The sequence below is a fragment of the Trachypithecus francoisi genome, unplaced genomic scaffold, assembly GCF_009764315.1.
Source record: "Trachypithecus francoisi isolate TF-2019V2 unplaced genomic scaffold, Tfra_2.0 Lachesis_group5, whole genome shotgun sequence".
Lineage (NCBI taxonomy): Eukaryota > Metazoa > Chordata > Mammalia > Primates > Cercopithecidae > Trachypithecus > Trachypithecus francoisi.
Window position 1 is genome coordinate 28,762,447 of NW_022681470.1, and position 19,915 is coordinate 28,782,361.

General features: G+C 39.4%; 1 protein-coding gene across 8 annotated transcripts in view; it reads left to right on the forward strand.

Moving 5' to 3' along the window:
* Positions 1-19,915, forward strand: part of DNM3 (dynamin 3) — a 589,217-nt gene that overhangs the window by 193,318 nt on the left and 375,984 nt on the right. For all 8 annotated transcript variants that reach the window (XM_033200233.1, XM_033200237.1, XM_033200230.1 and 5 more), the window contains exons 5-7: positions 11,190-11,288; positions 11,876-12,036; positions 15,960-16,102. In XM_033200233.1, the coding sequence (XP_033056124.1) occupies positions 11,190-11,288; positions 11,876-12,036; positions 15,960-16,102 (403 nt within the window). The remainder of the gene's footprint in view (positions 1-11,189; positions 11,289-11,875; positions 12,037-15,959; positions 16,103-19,915) is intronic.

Genomic DNA, 19,915 nt, shown 5'->3' on the forward strand with positions numbered 1-19,915 from the left:
CAGCCTCCCGAGTAGCTGGGACTACAGGCGCCCGCCACCACGCCCGGCTAGTTTTTTGTATTTTTTAGTAGAGATGGGGTTTCACCGTGTTAGCCAGGATGGTCTCGATCTCCTGACCTCGTGATCCGCCCGTCTCGGCCTCCCAAAGTGCTGGGATTACAGGCTTGAGCCACCGTGCCCGGCCTTCTGTCATTATTTCTTTGAATATCTGTTCCTTTCTCTCTTTCTTCTGTATATGTTAAGCCTTTTGTAGTTGTCTCACCATTCTTGGATATTCTGTTCTGTTTTCCCACCCTATCCACCAGTATTTTTTTTTTTTTTCTTTTCAATTTTAGAAGTTTCTATGGAAATATGCTCAAGCTTGGTGATTGTTTCCTCAACTTTTTTCCAGTCTAGTCAAATGAACCCAATCAAAGGCATTCTTCATTTCTGTTAGTCTATTTGATCTCCAACATTTCTTTTTATTCTTTCTTAGCATTTCCATGTCTCTGCTTACATTGCCCATCTGTTCTTGTAGGCTGTATATCTTATCTACTGGAAGCCTTAGGATGTTAATCACAGTTTTTTGTTTTTTAAATTCCCAGTCTGATAACTCTAACATTAGAGTTAGAGTTCTGAGTCTGGTTCTGATGCTTGCTTTGTCTCTTCAAACTGTGGGGTTTTCTTTGCTTGCCTTTTAATATGCCTTGTAATTTTTTCTTGATAGGCAGACTGGGTGCTGTATGATGTACTGGGTACAAGGCATTGTGATAATTAGGCTATAGTCATGTGGTGGTAAAGTGCAGAGTGAGAGGAAGCATGCTGTAGTCCTACGATTAGGTCTCATGTCTTTTAATGAGCCCGTGCTTCTGGACTGTGAGTCTCACACATGCTTCTTAGTTGCTGCCCCACCCCTTTAGGTGGGACTGGATGGCTAGAGTGGACTAGAGTTGTGTATTTTTCTTCCCCTATGTAGAAGGCTACAGATGCTGGAGTTAGGCATTTCCTTCTCCCTAATCTGTTAAGATCTGGAAAACCCTCAGTAGTATAGGCTCTTGTTAAATAACTTCTCTTAAGGTCAGACCTTGGTAAGAACAGAATGGGCCAGGCGCGGTGGCTCATGCCTATAATCCCAGCGCTTTGGGAGGCTGAGGCAGGCGGATCACAAGGTGAGGAGATCGAGACCATCCTGGCTAACACAGTGAAACTCTACTAAAAATACAAAAAAAAAAAAAAAAAAAAAAAAAATTAGCCAGGCGTGGTGGCAGGTGCCTGTAGTCACAGCTACTCAGGAGGCTGAGGCAGGAGAATGGCATGAACCTGGGAGGCAGAGCTTGCAGTGAGCCGAGATCGTGCCACTGCACTCCAGCCTGGGCGACAGAGCAAGACTCTGTCTTAAAAAAAAAAAAAAAAAAAAAAAAAGGAAGAAACTATCCATCCCTTGCCCAGAAAAAGGAAGGAACTATCCATCCCTTGCCCACTCCTCCTGACTCTTGATTATTGATTTCCAGAGGCCACCACTTTCAATCCTTTTAGCTATTGATTTTGATAGTTACTACCATATTTTTGTGTAATCTGTTCATATTACTGTTTTTGATTTTTCTTAGTTTTAGATACTCTCTTTTGATTTCTCACTGTAGAGAAGGAGGATTTAGCTGTCTTATATCCTTCTCCTATACTTATGTGCACTCACACACTCACATATGCACTTATCCTCCTACATTCTACTAAAAGAATCATATTTTGCTAAATACATTTTTATAATCCTGAAAATGTTATTCATAGCCGAGCTATGTGGTAAATTTTGATTATTGTTTCTTCCATGATATTGTCTTTTTTGAGGTTGATAATTATCTCTCTTTGGTTTGTTTGCATAGTTTTCTGCACATCTATCACTAACATATTCCCAATCTCTCCTACAGAAGTCTCAGTCTCTCAGAAATCAGACTCTAATGTTTAAAACCTTAGAAACATTCAGGATTAGGTACTTTTATGTTTATTGTCTTGGTGAGGGAAGAAATCTCTTCAGGACTCTCTGTTCTCTCATTCCAATGGATATCAGTTACTCTCTTGGTCTCATACTGGGATCTATACCATCCTGAAAACTTCCTTCTTTTCTTGGTTGTATACCTGCTTCCCGGATCTCATGTCTTCCTCTTTATTAGTTTGCTCCCTTGTTTTGTAGAACACATTCTTTAACAACGTTCTTAAAAAGGTGAAAGAGAGGTAAAATATTTTGAGATTTGCAAGTCTGGAAATATCTTTTCCTACTGTCACATTTATAGATAATTTAGAATTCTAGGTTAGAAATGATTTTTCTCTCAGAATTTCAAAAACATTGCTCTATTGTTTTTTAGTTTCCAGTTTGCTGCTGGGAAGACTGATGCTGTAGTGATTCCCAATACTTTCTTTGTGTCTTTTCTTTCTTTAAGTTCTCTGGGAACTTTTTAGTATCTTTTATCAGCTCCCAGTGTTTTGAAATCTTTTACTGATATGCCATTTTGTGTGTATGTGCATGGGTGCGTGTGCTCATTTTCTGTTAGATACTTGTTGAGTTTGTTCAATCCATAAATTCCTTATACTTATAGGTCATTTTCTTGGATAGGATCTCCCCAACCACAAACTGTTTCTGTTTGATTTTCTCTCTTTGGAATGCCAGTTATTCAAGTATTGAATCTTCTGTACCATTTCTCTAGTTTTAAAAATGTGGTGGGTTTTTCTTTTCCTATTGTTTACTAATTTTTTTTTTCTTTTGTTTTCTGGAACAGTTCCTTAAGTTTTTCTTCCATTTTACTAACATTTTAATTTCTGCTCTCCTATTTTCAGTTATTGAGATTTTTTTTTGCCTGATGTTTCTGTTTATGGCCTTCTAATTTTGTTCCATGAATGCAATACGTTCTCCTTTCTCTCAGACAATTAGTAAAAATGATCAAGTTGTATCCTGTATTTTGCGTTATCTTTTTTTCCTTCAGGTTTCATGTTACAATGTTTATTTGTTTTGGTCTCTGAGAATCTTTTTGGTCTTTCTTTCTTTCTTAATTTTCACAAAAGTTTTTATTGTGACCAACAGTAAACTTTCAAAAAAGTAATAATATCCATTGACTCAATATCCTTCAGAGAATAGAAACAATGGAAAAAAACTGTTAATTTTATAAGAATAGGTAAAGTTTGGTATCCATATCTGACAATGCCATTACAAGAAGGGGAATTTACAGACCATGATCATTTTGGAACTAAATTTATATATCCTATTAAAAAATCCAGCTATATTTTAGAAGGAGGTTATATCATGACCAAATTTGGTTTATACAATTAATTCAGTATATACTAGTTCCTGAATAAAGAGTAATAATAGTCTTGGGCTGGCAAGCCAAATAGGAACAGCTCTGGTGTGCAGCTGCCAGTAAGATCCATGCAGAAGGCAGGTGAGTTCTGTAATCCAACTGAGGTACCCAGCTCATCTTATTGGGACTGGTTAGATAGTGGGTGCAGCCCATGTAGGGCAAGCCAAAGCAGGATGGGATGTTACCTCACCTGGGAAGTGTGTGGGGTTGGGAAACTGCCTCCCCTAGTGAAGGGAAGCTGAGAGGGACTGTGCCTAGAGGAATGGTGAATTCCAACCCAGATACTATGCTTTTCCCATGGTCTTCACAACCCACAGGCAAGAGATTCCCTCGGGTACCTACGCCACCAGGGCCCAGGGTTTCAAGTACAAAACTGGGTGGCTATTTGGGCAGACACTGAGCTAGCTGCAGCAGTTTTTTTTTTTTTTTTTTTTTTTGTCATACCCCAGTGGTACCTGGGACTGGCTAGACAGAACCATTCACTCCCCTGGAAAGGGGGCTGAAGCCAGGGAGCCAAATGGTCTAGCTCAGCGGATCCCACACCCACAGAGCTCAGCAAGCTACGATCCACTAGCTTGAAATTCTCACTGCCAGCACAACAGTCTGAAATTGACTTGGGTTGCTTGAACTTGGTTTGGGGAGGGGCATCTGCCATTACTGAGGCTGGAGTAGGTGGTTTTCCCCTCACAGTGTAAACAAAGCCACTGGGAAGTTCGAACTGAGTGGAGCCCACTGCAGCTCAGCAAAGCCATTGCAGCCAGATTGCCTCTTTAGATTCCTCCTCTCTGGGCAGGGCATCTCTGAAAGAAAGACAGCAGTCCCATATAGATAAAACTCCTATCTTCTTAGGACGGAGCACCTGGGGGAAAGGGTGGCTGTGGGCACAGCTTCAGCAGACTTAAACATTCCTGTCTGCCAGGTCTGAAGAGAGCAACGGATCTCTCAGAACAGCATTTGAGCTCTGCTAAGGGACAGAATGTCTCCTTAAGTGGGTCCCTGACCTGCGTACCTCCTGACTGGAAAACACCTCCCAGCAGGGGTTGATAGACACCCCATACAGGAGACCTCCGGCTGACATTTAGCAGGTGCCCCTCTGGGGCGAAACTTCCAGAGGAAGGAATAGACAGCAATCTTTGCTGTTCTGCAGCCTCCGCTGATGATACCCGGGCAAACAGGATCTGAAGTGGACCTCCAGCAAACTCCAGCAGACCTGCAGCAGAGGGGCCTGTTAGAAGGAAAACTAACAAACAGAAAAGAAAAACATCAACATCAACAAAAAGGACACCCACACAGAAACCCCATCCGAAGATCACCAACCTCAAAGACCAAAGGTAGATAAATCCATGAAGATGAGGGAAAAACAGCACAACAAGGCTGAAAATTCCAAAAACCGGAATGCCTCTTCTCCAAAGGATCACAACTCCTCACCAGCAAGGGAACAAAACTGGACGGAGATTGAGTTTGGCAAATTGACAGAAACAGGCTTCACAAGTTCATACAAACTCCTCTGAGCTAAAGGAGGATGTTCTAACCCAATGCAAGGAAGCTAAGAACCTTGAAAAAAAGTTAGAGGAATTGCTAACTAGAATAACCACTTTAGAGGAGAACACAAATGACCTGATGGAGCTGAAAAACACAGCATGAGAACTTCATGAAGCATACACAAGTATCAGTAGCCAAATCAATCAAGCAGAAGAAAGGATATCAGAGATTGAAGATCACCTTAATGAAATAAAGCATGAAGACAAGATTAGAGAAAAAAGTATGAAAAGGAATGAACAAAGCCTCCAAGAAATATGGGACTATGTGGAAAGACCAAACCTGCATGTGATTGGTGTACCTGAAAGTGATAGGGAGAATGGAACCAAGTTGAAAAACACTTTTCAGGATATTATCCAGGAGAACTTCCCCAACCTAGCAAGACAGGGCAACAATCAAATTCAGGAAATACAGAAAACACCACAAAGATACTCCTTGAGAAGAGCAACCCCAAGACACATAATCATCAGATTCACCAAAGTTGAAATGAAAGAAAAAATGTTAAGGGCAGCCTGAGGGAAAGGTTGGGTTACATACAAAAGGAAGCCCATCAGACTAACAGCAGATCTCTCTGTAGAAACTCTACAAGCCGGAAGAGAGTAGAGGCCAATATTCAACATTCTTTTTTTTTGAGATAGATTCTCACTTTGTTACTCAGGCTGGAATGCAGTGGCGCAATCTCAGCTCACTGCAAGCTCTGCCTCCCGGGTTCACTCCATTCTACTGCTTCAGCCTCCTGTATAGCTGGGACTACAGGAACCTGCCACCATGCCTGGCTAATTTTTTGTATTTTTAGTAGAGACAGGGTTTCACCATGTTAGCCAGGATGGTCTCAATCTCCTATCCTCATGATCCACCCATCTCAGCCTCCCAAAGTGCTGGGATTACAGGCGTGATCAACATTCTTAAAGAAAAGAATTTTCAACTCAGAAATTCATATCCAGCCAAACTAAGCTTCATAAGTGAAGGAGAAATAAAATCCTTTACAGACAAGCAAATGCTGAGAGATTTTGTCACCACCAGGACTGTGTTACAAGAGCTTCTGAAGTGAGCACTAAACATGGAAAGGAACAACTGATTCCAGCCACTGCAAAAACATACTGAATTGTAAAGACCATTGACACTATGAAGAAAGTGCATCAAATAAGAGGCAAAATAGCCAACTGGCATTGTAATGACAGGATCAAATTCACACATAACAATATTAACCTTAAATGTAAAAGGGCTCAATCACCCAATTAAAAAACACACACTGGGGTGGGCACAGTAGCTCACACCTGTAATCCCAGCACTTTAGGATGCCAAGATGGGTGGATCATGAGGTCAGGAGTTCAAGACCAGCCTAGACAAGATGCTGAAACCCCGTCTCTAGTAAAAAATACAAAAATTAGCCTGGCGTGGTGGTGTGTGCATGTAGTCCCAGCTACTCGGGAGGCTGAGGCAGGAGAATCGCTGGAACCTGGGAGGCAGAGGTGGCAGTGAGCTGAGATTGTGCCACTGCACTCCAGCCTGGGTGACACAGCAAGACTCTGTCTCAAGAAAACACACACACACACACACACACACACACACACACACACACAGGCAAATTGGATAAAGAGTCAAGACCCATTGGTGTGCTGTATTCAGGAGACCCATAGTACATGCAAAGACACACATAGACTCAAAATAAAGGGATGGAAGAATATTTACCAAGCAAATGGAAAGCAAAAAAAAAAAAAAAGCAGGGGTTGCAATCCTAGTATCTGATTAAACAGACTTTACAAAAAAGACAAAGAAGGGCATTACATAATGGTAAAGGGATCAATGCAACAAGAAAAGCTAACTATCTGAAATATATATGCACCCAATACAGGAGCACCCAGATTCATAAAGCAAGTTCTTAGAGGCCTACAAAGAGACTTGGACTTCCACATAATAACAGTGGGAGACTTTAACACCACACTGTCAATATTAGACAGGTCAACGAGACAGGAAATTAATGAGGATATTCAGGACTTGAACTCAGCTCTGGACCAGAAGGACCTACTAGACATCTACAGAACTCTTCACCCCAAATCAACAGAATATACATTTTTCTCAGCACCACATCATACTTATTCCAAAATTGACCACATTATTGGAAGTAAAACACTCCTCAGCAAATGCAAAAGAATGGAAATCATAACTAACAGTCTCTCTGACCACAGTGCAATCAAATTAGAACTCAGGATTAAGAAAGTCACTGAAAACTGCACAACTTTGTGAAAACTGAACAACCTGGTCATGAATGACTACTGGGTAAATAACGAAATTAAGGCAGAAATAAATAAGTTCTTTGAAACCAATGAGAATAAAGACACAATGTACTAGAATCTCTGGGACACAGCTAAAGCAGTGTTTAGTATAGAGGAATTTATAGTACTAAATGGTTACAGGAGAAAGCAGGAAAGATCTAAAATCAACACCCTAACATCATGATTAAAATAACTAGAGAAGCAAGAGCAAACATATTCAAAAGCTAGCAGAAGAGAAGAAATAACTAGAACTGAAGGAGACAGAGACACGAGAAGCCCTTCAAAAAATCAATGAATTCAGGAGCTGGTTTTTTGAAAAGATTAACAAAATAGACCACTAGTCAGATTAATAAAGAATAAAAGAGAGAAGAATCAAATAAACACAATAAAAAATGATAAAGGAGACATCACCACTGATCCTACAGAAATACAAACTACCATCAGAGAATACTATAAACACCTCTAAGCAAATAAACTAGGAAATCTAGAAATAATGGATAAATTACTAGACACATACACCCTCCCAAAACTAAACCAGGAAGAAGTCAAATCCCTGAATAGACCAATAACAAGTCTGAAATTGAGGCAGTAATTAATAGCCTACCAACCAAAAAAAGCCCAGGACCAGATAGATTCACAGACAAATTCTACCAGAGGTACAAAGAGGAGGTGGTAGCATTCCTTCTGAAACTATTCCAAACAATAAAAAAAGAGGGACTCCTCCCTAACTCATTTTATGAGGCACCGTCATCCTGATACCAAAACCTAGTGGAGACACAATAAAAAATGAAAATCTCAGGCCAATATCCCTGATGAACATTGATACAAAAATCTTCAATAAAATACTGGCATACAGAACCTAAAAAAAGCTTATCCACCGTGATCAAGTCAACTTCATCCCTGGGATGCAAGGCTGGCTCAACATACACAAATCAATAAACGTAATCCATCACATAAACAGAACCAACAACAAAAATCACATGATTATCTCAATAGATGCAGAAAGGCCTTCAATAAAATTCAACATCCCTTCATGCTAAAAACTCTCAATAAATGAGGTATTGATGGAACGTATCTCAAAATAATAAGAGCTATTTATGACAAACCCACAGCCAATATCATACTGAATGGGCAAAAGTTGGTAGCATTCCCTTTGAAAACTGGCACAAGATCAGGATGCCCTCTCTCACCACTCCTATTCAACATAGGAAGTTCTGGCCAGGGCAATCAGGCAAGAGAAAGAAATAAAGCGTATTTAAATAGGAAGAGAGGAAGTGAAATTATCCCTGTTTGCAGATGACATGATTGTATACTTAGAAAACCCCATCATCTCAGCCTGAAATCTCCTTAAGCTGATAAGCAACTTCAGCAAAGTCTCAGGATACAAAATCAATGTGCAAAAATCACAAGCATTCCTATACACCAATAAGAGACAAACAGCCAAATTATGCATGAACTCCCATTTGCAATTGCTACAAAGAGAATAAAATACCTAGGAATACAGCTTACAAGGGATATGGGGGACCTCTTCAAGGAGAACTACAAACCACTGCTCAACGAAATAAAAGAGGATGTAAACAAATGGAAAAACATTCCACGCTCATGGTTAGGAAGAATCAATATCATGAAAATGGCCATAGTTTCCAAAGTAATTTATAGATTCAATGCTATCTCTATCAAGCTGCCACTGACTTTCTTCACAGAATTAGAAAAATCTACTTTAAATTTCATATGGAACCAAAAAAGAGCCCGCATTGCAAAGACAATCCTAAGCAAAAAGGAACAAAGCTGGAGGCATGATACTACCTGACTTCAAATTATACCGCAAGGCTGCAGTAACCAAAACAGCATGGTACTGGTACCAAAACAGATATATAGACCAATGGAACAGAACAGAGGCCTCAGAAATAATGCCCCACATCTACAACCATCTGATCTTTGACAAACCTGACAAAAACAAAGCAAGGGGGAAAGGATTTCCTATTTAACAAATGTTGTTGGGAAAACTGGCTAGCCATATGCAGAAAACTGAAACTGGACCCCTTCCTTACACCTTATACAAAAATTAACCCAAGGTGGATTAAAGACTTGAATGTAAGACCCAAAACCATAAAAACCCTAGAAGAAAACCTAGGCAATACTATTCAGGACATAGGCATGGGCAAAGACTTCATGACTAAAACACCAAAAGCAATGGCAACAAAAGCCAAAACTGACAAATGGGATCTAATGAAAGATCTTCTGCACAGCAAAAGAAACTATAATCAAAGTGAACAGGCAACCTACAGAATGGGAGAAAATGTTTGCAATCTACCCATCTGACAAAAGGCTAATATCCAGAATCTACAAGGAATGTAAACAAATTTACAAGAGAAAAACAATCCCATCAAAAAGTGGGTGAAGGTTATGAACAGACTCTTCTCAAATGAAGACATATATGCAGCCAACAAACATATGAAGAAAAGCTCATCATCACTGGTCATTAGAGAAATGCAAATTAAAACCACAGTGAGATACCATCTCATGCCTGTTAGAATGGCGACCATTAAAGAGTTAGGAAACAACAGATGCTGGAGAGGATGTGGAGAAATAGGAATGCTTTTACACTGTTGGTGGGAGTGTAAATTAGTTCAACCATTGTGGAAGACAGTGTGGCAATCCCTTAAGGATCTAGAACCAGAAATACCATTTGACCCAGAAATCCCATTACTGGGTATATACCCAAAGAAATATAAATTATTCTACTATAAAGACACATGCATACATATGTTTATTGATGCACTATTTACAGTAGCAAAGACTTGGAGCCAGCCCAAATGGACAGCAATGATAGACTGCTAAAGAAAATGTGGTACATATATACCATGGAGTACTATGTAGCCATAAAAAGGAATGAGTTCGTGTCCTTTGCAGGGACATGAATGAAGCTGGAAGCCATCATCCTCAGCAAACTAACACAGGAACAGAAAACCAAACACCACATGTTCTCACTCATAAGTGGGAGTTGAACGAGAACACATGGACACAGGGAGGGGAACAACACACACTGGGGCCAGTCAGGAGGTTGGGGGTGAGAGGAGGGAGAACATTAGGACAAATAGCTAATGCATGCGGGGCTTAAACCCTAAATGACAGGTTGATAGGTGCAGCAAACCACCATGGCACTCGTATACCTACGTAACACATTCTGCACTTGTATCCTGGAACTTAAAGTAAAATAAAACAAAAAGCAATATAAATTACTAGGCAAATACCATCCATTTCATCTAATGAAGAAAGCAAATGACAAATATCATGTATCTGATGTGCTACTCAAAATGTCTAGGTTCTTACATTATTTATTACTGAAAGAAACCTTGGAGATCATGGTTTCTAACTATTTATTTGACAGATGAGGAAAACTGAGACCTGTGGCATTTTGGTGACATGCCTTGAGACTAGAATCCAAGCCTTGTAATTCCTAGTACAGTCTTCTTTCCATTAAATCGTATTTCCTTTTCTAAGGCATGGTGAATGCTGTGTGGCTTACGAGTTTATTTTTGGTGATGACACTATACCTGCTTTTCTTCCTTTACTTTTTTTTGACCTCAGTGATTAGAACTGGATCAATAGTAGTCCTTGGTTTATGACACACTCTCATAATTGGTCCATGCATAACCTATTTATTTGTTTATTTGCTTTTAATAATGTAATACATAAAACTTCAAACATTCATATTTGGTGGAGAACATGGGAAGAAATGAAAATGTATAATTTCCATATATGCATGGTACAAAAATAAACTCATATATTTGGAAATTATTTAGTGCTACAGCTATTTGTTTTTCCCCCTTGAGTTGAAGGTTATCTTCTGGATGGGTGGTTGGCAACTCTCCTCTTCATCACATTGAAATCACCAAACTCAAGTAGCACTTAGAAAACAAAGTAAGACAGAAGGAAATGGGAAAAGGACCAGGAAAATGTGCTTTACATTTAGCATTGTGACATATATGTCTTTAAAATTTGTTAGTCTTCTGCAAATTGTGTAATGTTGGGTTTGTTTATGATGCAGGTCTGAGAACCATTGGAGTTATCACCAAACTGGACCTTATGGATGAAGGAACGGATGCCAGGGATGTTCTAGAGAACAAACTGTTGCCTCTTCGCAGGGGTAATGTACTGTGGTCTATACAATACTTTTTGTTTGTTTGTTTGTTTGTTTTTGGTTAGATGGAAGAGAAATGATTGGGAAGCCACTAGGAGTTTTGGTTTTAAGGAATGGATTTATCATTAGTTATACTTTTTATGGAATGGCTGTACGTTCCTGAATGATATATTAGAAAATAATCCAAAGGGAGAACTATTCCTTAAAATAACAGGAATAAGAAAACAGGAAAAGGAAGGAGTTTGAAGCGAGGTTATAAATATTCATCATAGATTGCATAAACTTATACTACTGTAAGACTGATATTTACTTGCCTGCTATATGACAAAACTGCGAAGATACACACTCTCTTAAAATGCACACACTTTAAGGGTGAGAGATATTATTGTATTGATGCTAAAAAATCATTGTGAGCTCAATCAGTAGCCTGTGTTCAATACTGATGTTTCCCATTGAGTTTTATAAAGGGACTCAGTCTTCACACCTAAAACTAGTTTTGCTTTTCTTAGTCTGCCTATGTGAGAGCCTTGAAATCTCCCTGGAATAAGCCACAAAAAGTGTCCCCAACTCCACAGATTTGTGTTTTGTTTCAGGTTACGTGGGGGTGGTAAACAGAAGCCAGAAGGACATAGATGGGAAGAAGGACATAAAGGCAGCCATGTTGGCAGAGAGGAAGTTTTTCCTTTCCCACCCGGCTTACAGACATATCGCTGACCGAATGGGAACCCCACACCTGCAGAAGGTCCTTAATCAGGTAAAAATGTTCTTTCAAGCAACAAGAACAGTTATGAAATATGTAAGTGGATGCTGGAATTTGTGTTTATTATTTTTAAGTTTATTTTTTTCCAAAACAAGACATACAGCTTCAATGATAGGGATTTTAAAAATGGGTATTAGTACCTCGGATTCACACTATTACCATTCTCAGTGAATAGAACTCATCTTCCTGTTATTGAAAGAAGAGTTCTCAAAGCAGAAACACATACCTATTTAGGAACAGTGAACAGGGATATACATTTTAGCGTATATTCATTTGTAATATGTAGTTACCGTGAGAAGTTACATTTTTATAACTTTGAAAAGTTGATCTCTTGGGATCTGTTTTTGAAGCACCTGTCTGTAATGGCTAGGTTACACTTTCTGTTAAATTTTTTGTATGACTTTATTTAGAGTTGATTTGTTTCTTAATTTAAAATCTTTAGAATCACAAATCCTAGTTTAATAATCATTGATTTCCACTCATCTAAGATGCTTTTCCAGATAACCCCTTTTCCCACAATAATTTAGAATTGGGCCTTCTGCCTACCCCGCTCCATGCACTATGCACAAACTTCTTCCATAAATCCTCAATGCTCTTACTTGGTTACAGATATTCCTACCCCTATTGGAGTTAAGTGTTATAACAAGCATCATTGTCATTGAATGCAGGGACCCCTCCCTGAGTTTTGATTATATTGACTCCATGTGACTAGTAGCCTTTCTCACAAATATTCTTGTAAGTTATGCTTTAACCGTTATGTACAAACTTAATCAGGCAATCAATCAATCAATCAAATCAAGTAGATTTCTGATTCTTAGCTCCTAGAATGTATCAATAGCTTTCATAATATGTGACATTATACCTGAACAATTTAGGCAAAACAACTGAGAAGAAATTTTAGAAAATAAAAAATTGTGTTATAATTCCATTTTAAGAGGTTTCAACACAGACTATTGTAAAGTTTATACTTTTTAATTAAAGATAAATATTTGGACACTGGGAAACATCACTATGATTGTATCATTTAAAAATATGAATATATTTTAGAGAAGGAGCATTGTTATGCAAGAATCCTAACACTCTACCAATATATTTTGCACTGTCAAAACTCTTTACAATACTGCTTTCGCAGCTGTATTGGCCTACAAAAAACACAAACTGAGAAAATCTTAGAAGAAAATCACTAATATGATTAGAAAGATAAAGCTGGAAATGAGATAGGTTTTGAATACTGGAAAAACAGAAGGAGGTGGTTGACTATTAGATTATTACAAGTGACACCCAAGTTATGACACAATTGGATTCTCGTTGCCTAAAAATTGAATGATTTTTTTTTTTCTGAAGATGTCTCCTTTCTTGGATAATCACTCTTTCTTTATTGCTTCAAGAATATTTATACTATGTTTGAAACCAAGATAATTCTATGGCTATGTATGTGTACCAATACTTCTGATCCTGTAGGATAATTCATATGGAAAATACTGTAAAATGACATGACATTTTTGAAAAATTGAATGAAATTTTCATTGTAGGGGGAAGGCAGAGAAAGAGGTAGTGAGTTGTATGAGATGATATTGGAGATGTAGGCAGTGGCTGAATCCTGTAATGTTTCTAGACCATTTTGAGGATTTTGGCTCTTACCTAAGACCAATAAGGAGTCATTTAAGGGTCCTGAGTAGAGGAATAACAAGATCAGATCCGTGGGTGAAAAAAGAATATGGTATTGAAGACAGGAAGACTAAGAGTAGACCAGTTAGGAGTAAAAGAGAAATTATGGGAATTTGGTTGTGGTAAGGGCCAGTGGAGATGAAAAGAAGGGGCAGGTTTGAGAAATGTTCAGGAAAATTGAGGACTAGGTAGTAGATTAGAGCTGTTGGGTGTTGGGAGAGGTGGAGTCAAGGTTATGTCCCAGGTTTCCAGGCTCTTATGAAGTCACCAAGATGGGGAACCCTGAAGGGAAGATCAAATACTTGATTTTGGACATGTTGAGCTTGAGATGTCATTGACACATCCAAGAAGAGAAGTCAAGCAGTTGGTCAAATATGCATGCCACAGCAAAGATAAATCTTGTTTGGAGACAACATCTTACAGCTATAGGTATTTGGATGTTTATTGAAGCCATGGATGGAATGAGATTCCCTGAAGAGAGAACAGAGAGTAAACAAAAAAGAGGCCTCAGACCCAGATTTGAGGAATTTCAATAATTACTGTTCTGGCAAAGAGGGTGAATTGTCCAAGGAAATAGAGAAGATACATCGAGAATGGATAGCAGAAAAATTAGAGAAGCTGGAGTCATGGAAGCCAGGGGAAGAAGTGTTTTAGAAAGCCACAGTATTGCTTTGCTCTGGAGATGTCTGAGAAGCAAAAGGTGGAAATCAGGTATTTTTATTATTTACCAGTTCACATGGCAATCAGTTGGTTGCTGGTTTCTTGTGGTTGCTGTTTCTGTTAGATTTGGGTCCTTGTCTCTCGTGACGTTGCTATCGGGAATGCTGTCCTCTCAGCTCTTTTTTTGCCTGCTTCATAGTTAGAACAGCAGTGCATGCCAGGGTGCTAACATAACAATTTATTACTGTGAGCAAGGGGGTAATACAGTTATAAACTATTGACAAATAACTCTAGATTTATTTAATAAATATATTCAAGTGACCTCAGATAAACATAAAGATGACTGAAAATAGTTTCTTTTTTTTTTTTTTTTTTTTTTTTTTGAGACGGAGTCTGGCTCTGTCGCCCAGGCTGGAGCGCAGTGGCCGGATCTCAGCTCACTGCAAACTCCGCCTCCCAGGTTCATGCCATTCTCCTGCCTCAGCCTCCTGAGTAGCTGGGATTACAGGCGTCCGCCACCTCGCCCGGCTAGTTTTTTGTATTTTTTTTAGTAGAGACGGGGTTTCACCATATTAGCCAGCATGGTCTCGATCTCCTGACCTCGTGATCCACCCGTCTCGGCCTCCCACAGTGCTGGGATTACAGGATTGAGCCACCGCGCCCGGCCGAAAATAGTTTCTTCAGTAATTCTGGGTATATTAATTCTCCCTAATTTTAATATTTTTTCTTTTTTCTGCATTTCTAGGAAGTTTATATTCTTTTTATTGATTTCAAGTTCATCACTTAGGCAGTTCAAGAAGGTTATCTGTTTTTTCTTTTGAATAAGACTTTCTTTAACTGCATTGTAATAGAAAGGCCGTAAGACCTAAACAATCTGGGTTTTTATCTCACCTTTGATTCTTAATTAATCATGCACTCTTAGGCTCTTGGAGAAGTTTTCATTGTACTGAGCTTGAGGTGCCTGCTGATCTCAGTGGAAATATCAAGTAGATGGTTATGTCGAGCCTTCAATAGTAGAGAGAGCTTTCCCTTACTCAGTCATGGAGTTGCACTGGGACCTAGAGGTGGAAGTACGAGTAAGTTGCTGCCTCAGCTGAAGAATGTGGAGAAAGTTAACAGCTGGCAGGTGCCTCCGGCACCTTGGCTACTGAGCTCCACCTGTGTGGTAAACCACTTAGTCCTGAGAACACCAGGCAGCACCTGTGACTCCTAGCTTCCTTCATTTCTATCACATTCTAACTTAAGGTTCCTTTGTACAAGGTAGGAGATCTGATAAATCAATCCATGCTAACTAAGGTGTTATTGGGCAGTCTCATTAGTAACATTAGCTGCATTTTAACAAGGTCTTCCCAGATTTAAAGAGATAGCTCAAGTGAGTGACTCTAAATGAAGGAATTTTGAGCATCTCTGAAGGGCAGTGGAGGGGGGAGTTGGTGTTTCTTCTCCCTATCTACATAATAGTCAATCTCAAATGTAAACATAATGTTTGCAATTTTGAATGATGATAAAAACAATGGAGGCTAAGTTAGTCTTTAATCTGTGTATATGATTCAATCTTCAATCTGTGTGTATGATTTTGTTTTGTTTAGCAACTTACCAACCACATTCGGGATACCCTACCAAACTTCAGGAACAAACTACAGGGACAGTTGCTCTCCATTGAACATGAAGTAGAAGCCTACAAAAATTTCAAACCAGAAGATCCAACCAGGAAGACCAAAGCATTGCTGCAGTAGGTCACCTTTCCCTTCCTTGGCGCAGCATTTTAAACTAATTTCTTTAGTTTTCTTTTGCCTTAGTCTATTTGTCATGTTGTTTCTTAGGCATAACAGAGGCAGCAAGTAAACTATCTGAGACTATCTATATGATATACAAGAACTCTTGAATTTTTATGCTTTGTTGAACACGAATTATTGGTATTATTCTGTTATTATCAACTTACCAATTGAGCATCGCTATGCCCATTTACATTGTGTTTTTAAAACTGGATTAAGTGAGTAAAACTATTAGGGATGACCCAGCAGGAATTTTTGTCCCTTGTCTTAGAAGTGGGTAAATACAGATGAAAATAGCATATTTTTCAGCTGTTTCTATGAATATCAATTGTACTTATTATCCTTTATTCCAATTATTTCATGTAACTTATTTGTGTGCATTTTTCAGTGGAATGAGAACCAAGGATTTAATTAAAAAGTGCTAACAATAAGGCTCTAGTTTTTTTTTTTTTCCTTTTACATAATGATTTTAATGTAGCCCTTTGAAAATGCAAATGTGAAACTGCCAAGCATCTTTTCACCCCTTCATGATCTTCCCATCTTATCTTTGGGTTACTAGAGTTATTCCTGTGGTGTCTTGGAGTAGGATAGCAGAGAATTGTTAGAGAATTCCTAGCTCTTTATATCTTACACTGTCTTCTCTCCCTTGACTCCTTCTGGTGCCATCAGTTCCTTTATCCTGTGCTGCCAACTGTGTCAAGTCCCTCTCAACGGGAAGGCTCCCCTGCCCAGCACACACTGCAGGATACCCGAGGTCTACCTCCGAAGATGATGTTTGGTACCTCTTATGGCGCTTTTTCTCTCCTGCAGCCTGACAATCAAAACATCCTTCAATTGGCATTTAAAGCTCACACTATTCTTTCTTTCTTTGTGAGGAGATTCCCAAATCTTTAATATTTAAATATTTAAATATTTAACTCAATATAAAAACTCAAATATTTAAATACAATATTAATTGCTTCATCCTCTATTTCCTCATCAAAAATATTATACAAAGGAAAGAGGTGTTTTTTTTTTTTCAGATATAACTCTTTCCTAATTTATTCTTTCTTTTCATTCTTGGGTTTGGTTGAGCTTCTTGTAAAAACTCTTCAAGTTACAGAGAAAGCTATTTCTGTTTAGGCCCTAGGTCATTATCTTAATATCCAGCTAAAACTATTCTGCTTGCAAATACTGGGTCTTGCCTCTGTGACTTTATTGGACCCAGATTACAGAACTTTTCACAGCTAGATTCTTGACTTGCAGAGGCCTGATTCAGCTACTTCTTTATGGTCCTATTCTTTCTGACCTATTTCTTTTCTCTCTTCTATCATTTCCTCCTGCCTTACTTTCTCTATTCTTCCTCCTTCCTCTAATCTCTTCATGCACTCAGTGTTTGGTTCTGTGAATTGAACGATAAATAAGATTCTTGCCCTCAAGAAGTCCCAGTAGAGTAGGGAAAAACGGACATAAAAATTAACACAGTTTAACACAATTGTGTTAAAGCTAATAAATACTATGTTTCTGTAAGTGTAAAATATTAAGGGAGCCCAGATGAGGAGGCAGTTACATGTGAGGAAGGATGTGAATTTGCAGAGAAAACAGGTCATGAGGTAGGATAGTCATGTGGAAGGAGCAGGGCAAGAGAATTGTGAGAACTTTGGTGACATTTGTTCTAGGATCAGTAAATGGATCAGGTAGCTGAGGTATAGGGTTTAGGGGAAGGAGCAGCTAGAGGTACACTTTCTGAAAAATTTTTCATGTTTCAATATGTATGTCATACCTCTCCAGGTGTTTTTAAAAAATAAAATTTGCATATACATGAACATAACTAAATCCAATTATAGTCTAGCTTCTTTGGCCTAAATAATTTGTAGTTACTTTTCATTCACCTATGATTTTGATGGAAGAGAATAAAAAGATACAAGTTTTAGATAGTTTTAATTTTTTTCCTTTTAGATTTTGAATTTGAAAGTAGTTCCAGTATGTTTAAATTGGAGTTTTAAACCTGGTAATCACAAATGAACATAGTTGTTTTTTTTTCTTTCCCTTCCTTCCTTCCTTCCTTCCTTCCTTCCTTCCTTTCTCTTTCTTTCTCTTTCTTTTTTCTCCTTCCTTCCTTCCTTCCTTCCTTCCTTCCTTTCTTTCTTTCTCTCTTTCTTTCTTTCTTCTCTTCTTCTTCTTGTTCTTCTTGTTCTTGTTCTTCCTCTTCCTCCTCCTCCTCCTCCTCTTCTTCTTCCTCTTCCTCTTCTTCTCCTTCTCCTCCTCCTTCTCCACCACCTCCTCCTCCTTCTCCTCCTCCTCCTTCTTCTCCTCCTCCTCCTCCTTCTTCTCCTCCTTCTCCTTCTTCTCCTCCTTCTTCTCCTCCTCCTTCTTCTCCTTCTTCTCCTCCTCCTCCTCCTCTTCTTCTTCCTCTTCCTCTTCTTCTCCTTCTCCTCCTCCTTCTCCACCACCTCCTCCTCCTTCTCCTCCTCTTCCTTCTCCTCCTCCTCCTCCTTCTTCTCCTCCTTCTCCTTCTTCTCCTCCTTCTTCTCCTCCTCCTTCTTCTCCTTCTTCTCCTCCTCCTCCTCCTTCTTCTTCTCCTCCTCCTCCTTCTCCTCCTTCTCCTCCTCCTTCTTCTCCTTCTTCTCCTTCTTCTCCTTCTCCTCCTTCTCCTTCTTCTCCTCCTCCTCCTCCTCTTCTTCTCCTCCTTCTTCTCCTCCTCCTTCTTCTCCTTCTTCTCCTCCTCCTCCTCCTTCTTCTTCTCCTCCTCCTCCTTCTCCTCCTTCTCCTTCTCCTTCTTCTCCTTCTTCTCCTTCTTCTCCTTCTCCTCCTTCTCCTACTTCTCCTTCTCCTCCTTCTCCTTCTCCTCCTCCTTCTCCTTCTTTCTTCTTCTTTCTTCTTCGCAGCCAGTGTAAGGTAATTCATTCTTTCATGGAAAAAATATTTATTAAATCTCCCAGTTATGTTGAGCAGGAAAAGGTAAAGAAAACACATGGTCCTTGCCCTTAGGAGAGTGACTAATAGACGTAGCAAGGTAAATGTACTGTGCCAAGTGCTCTGCAGGAAATACGCTGAAGATGCAGAGGAGGGGCAATGAGGAGTGGTGCTGGATAGAGTCATGGATCATGAAAAGTTTCTGGGAAGAAGCAATGCTTGATCTGAGTCTTAAAGAACATGTAAAAATTAGTCAGGCAAAGCAGCAAGGGACAGAGAGAATGGTGTTCTGAGCAGAAAGAAAAACAAGTGTAAAAGCACAGGGGCATGGTGCATTTGGGGTACTGCAATGACTTCCTCATGGTTGGCTGGAAGGTGAGTGGGATGAGTGGTAAGAGATGGGGCTGAAGAGGCAGCCAAGGCCAGACGAGATGGGCTAAAGAGTTTTGATTGTATTATCAAATTGTGGGGATCCATTGAAAAACAAGGCTAGAGCTAGTTGTAGAGGAGTCACAAATATGTGTTATTCTGATAGGGTGAGGTCTGATTTGGACAAAGATAAACCCAAAAGCAGGATGATCATCTAGAGGAGCCTTCAGTGATGCCGGGAGGTGTTGCTGAGAGCTGAACCAAGGCAATATCAGCAGGTTGAGGAGGAAAAGCTTAAGCAGCTGAACTGTAACGGAGGAGAAATGACCTACAACTGTTGGCTCCCTGAAACTGTTGGGTGAGGGAAAGGGAGGTATGCTGGATGCCCCGTCTTCCCTGCCTGGGGTGGGTGGTGTCATCCACCATGAGGGGAGATTTGGGAATACAGGAGGATCAGTAGGTTTGGGAATGAAAGACATTAAGAGGTTGTTTGTGTTGAGTTCAAG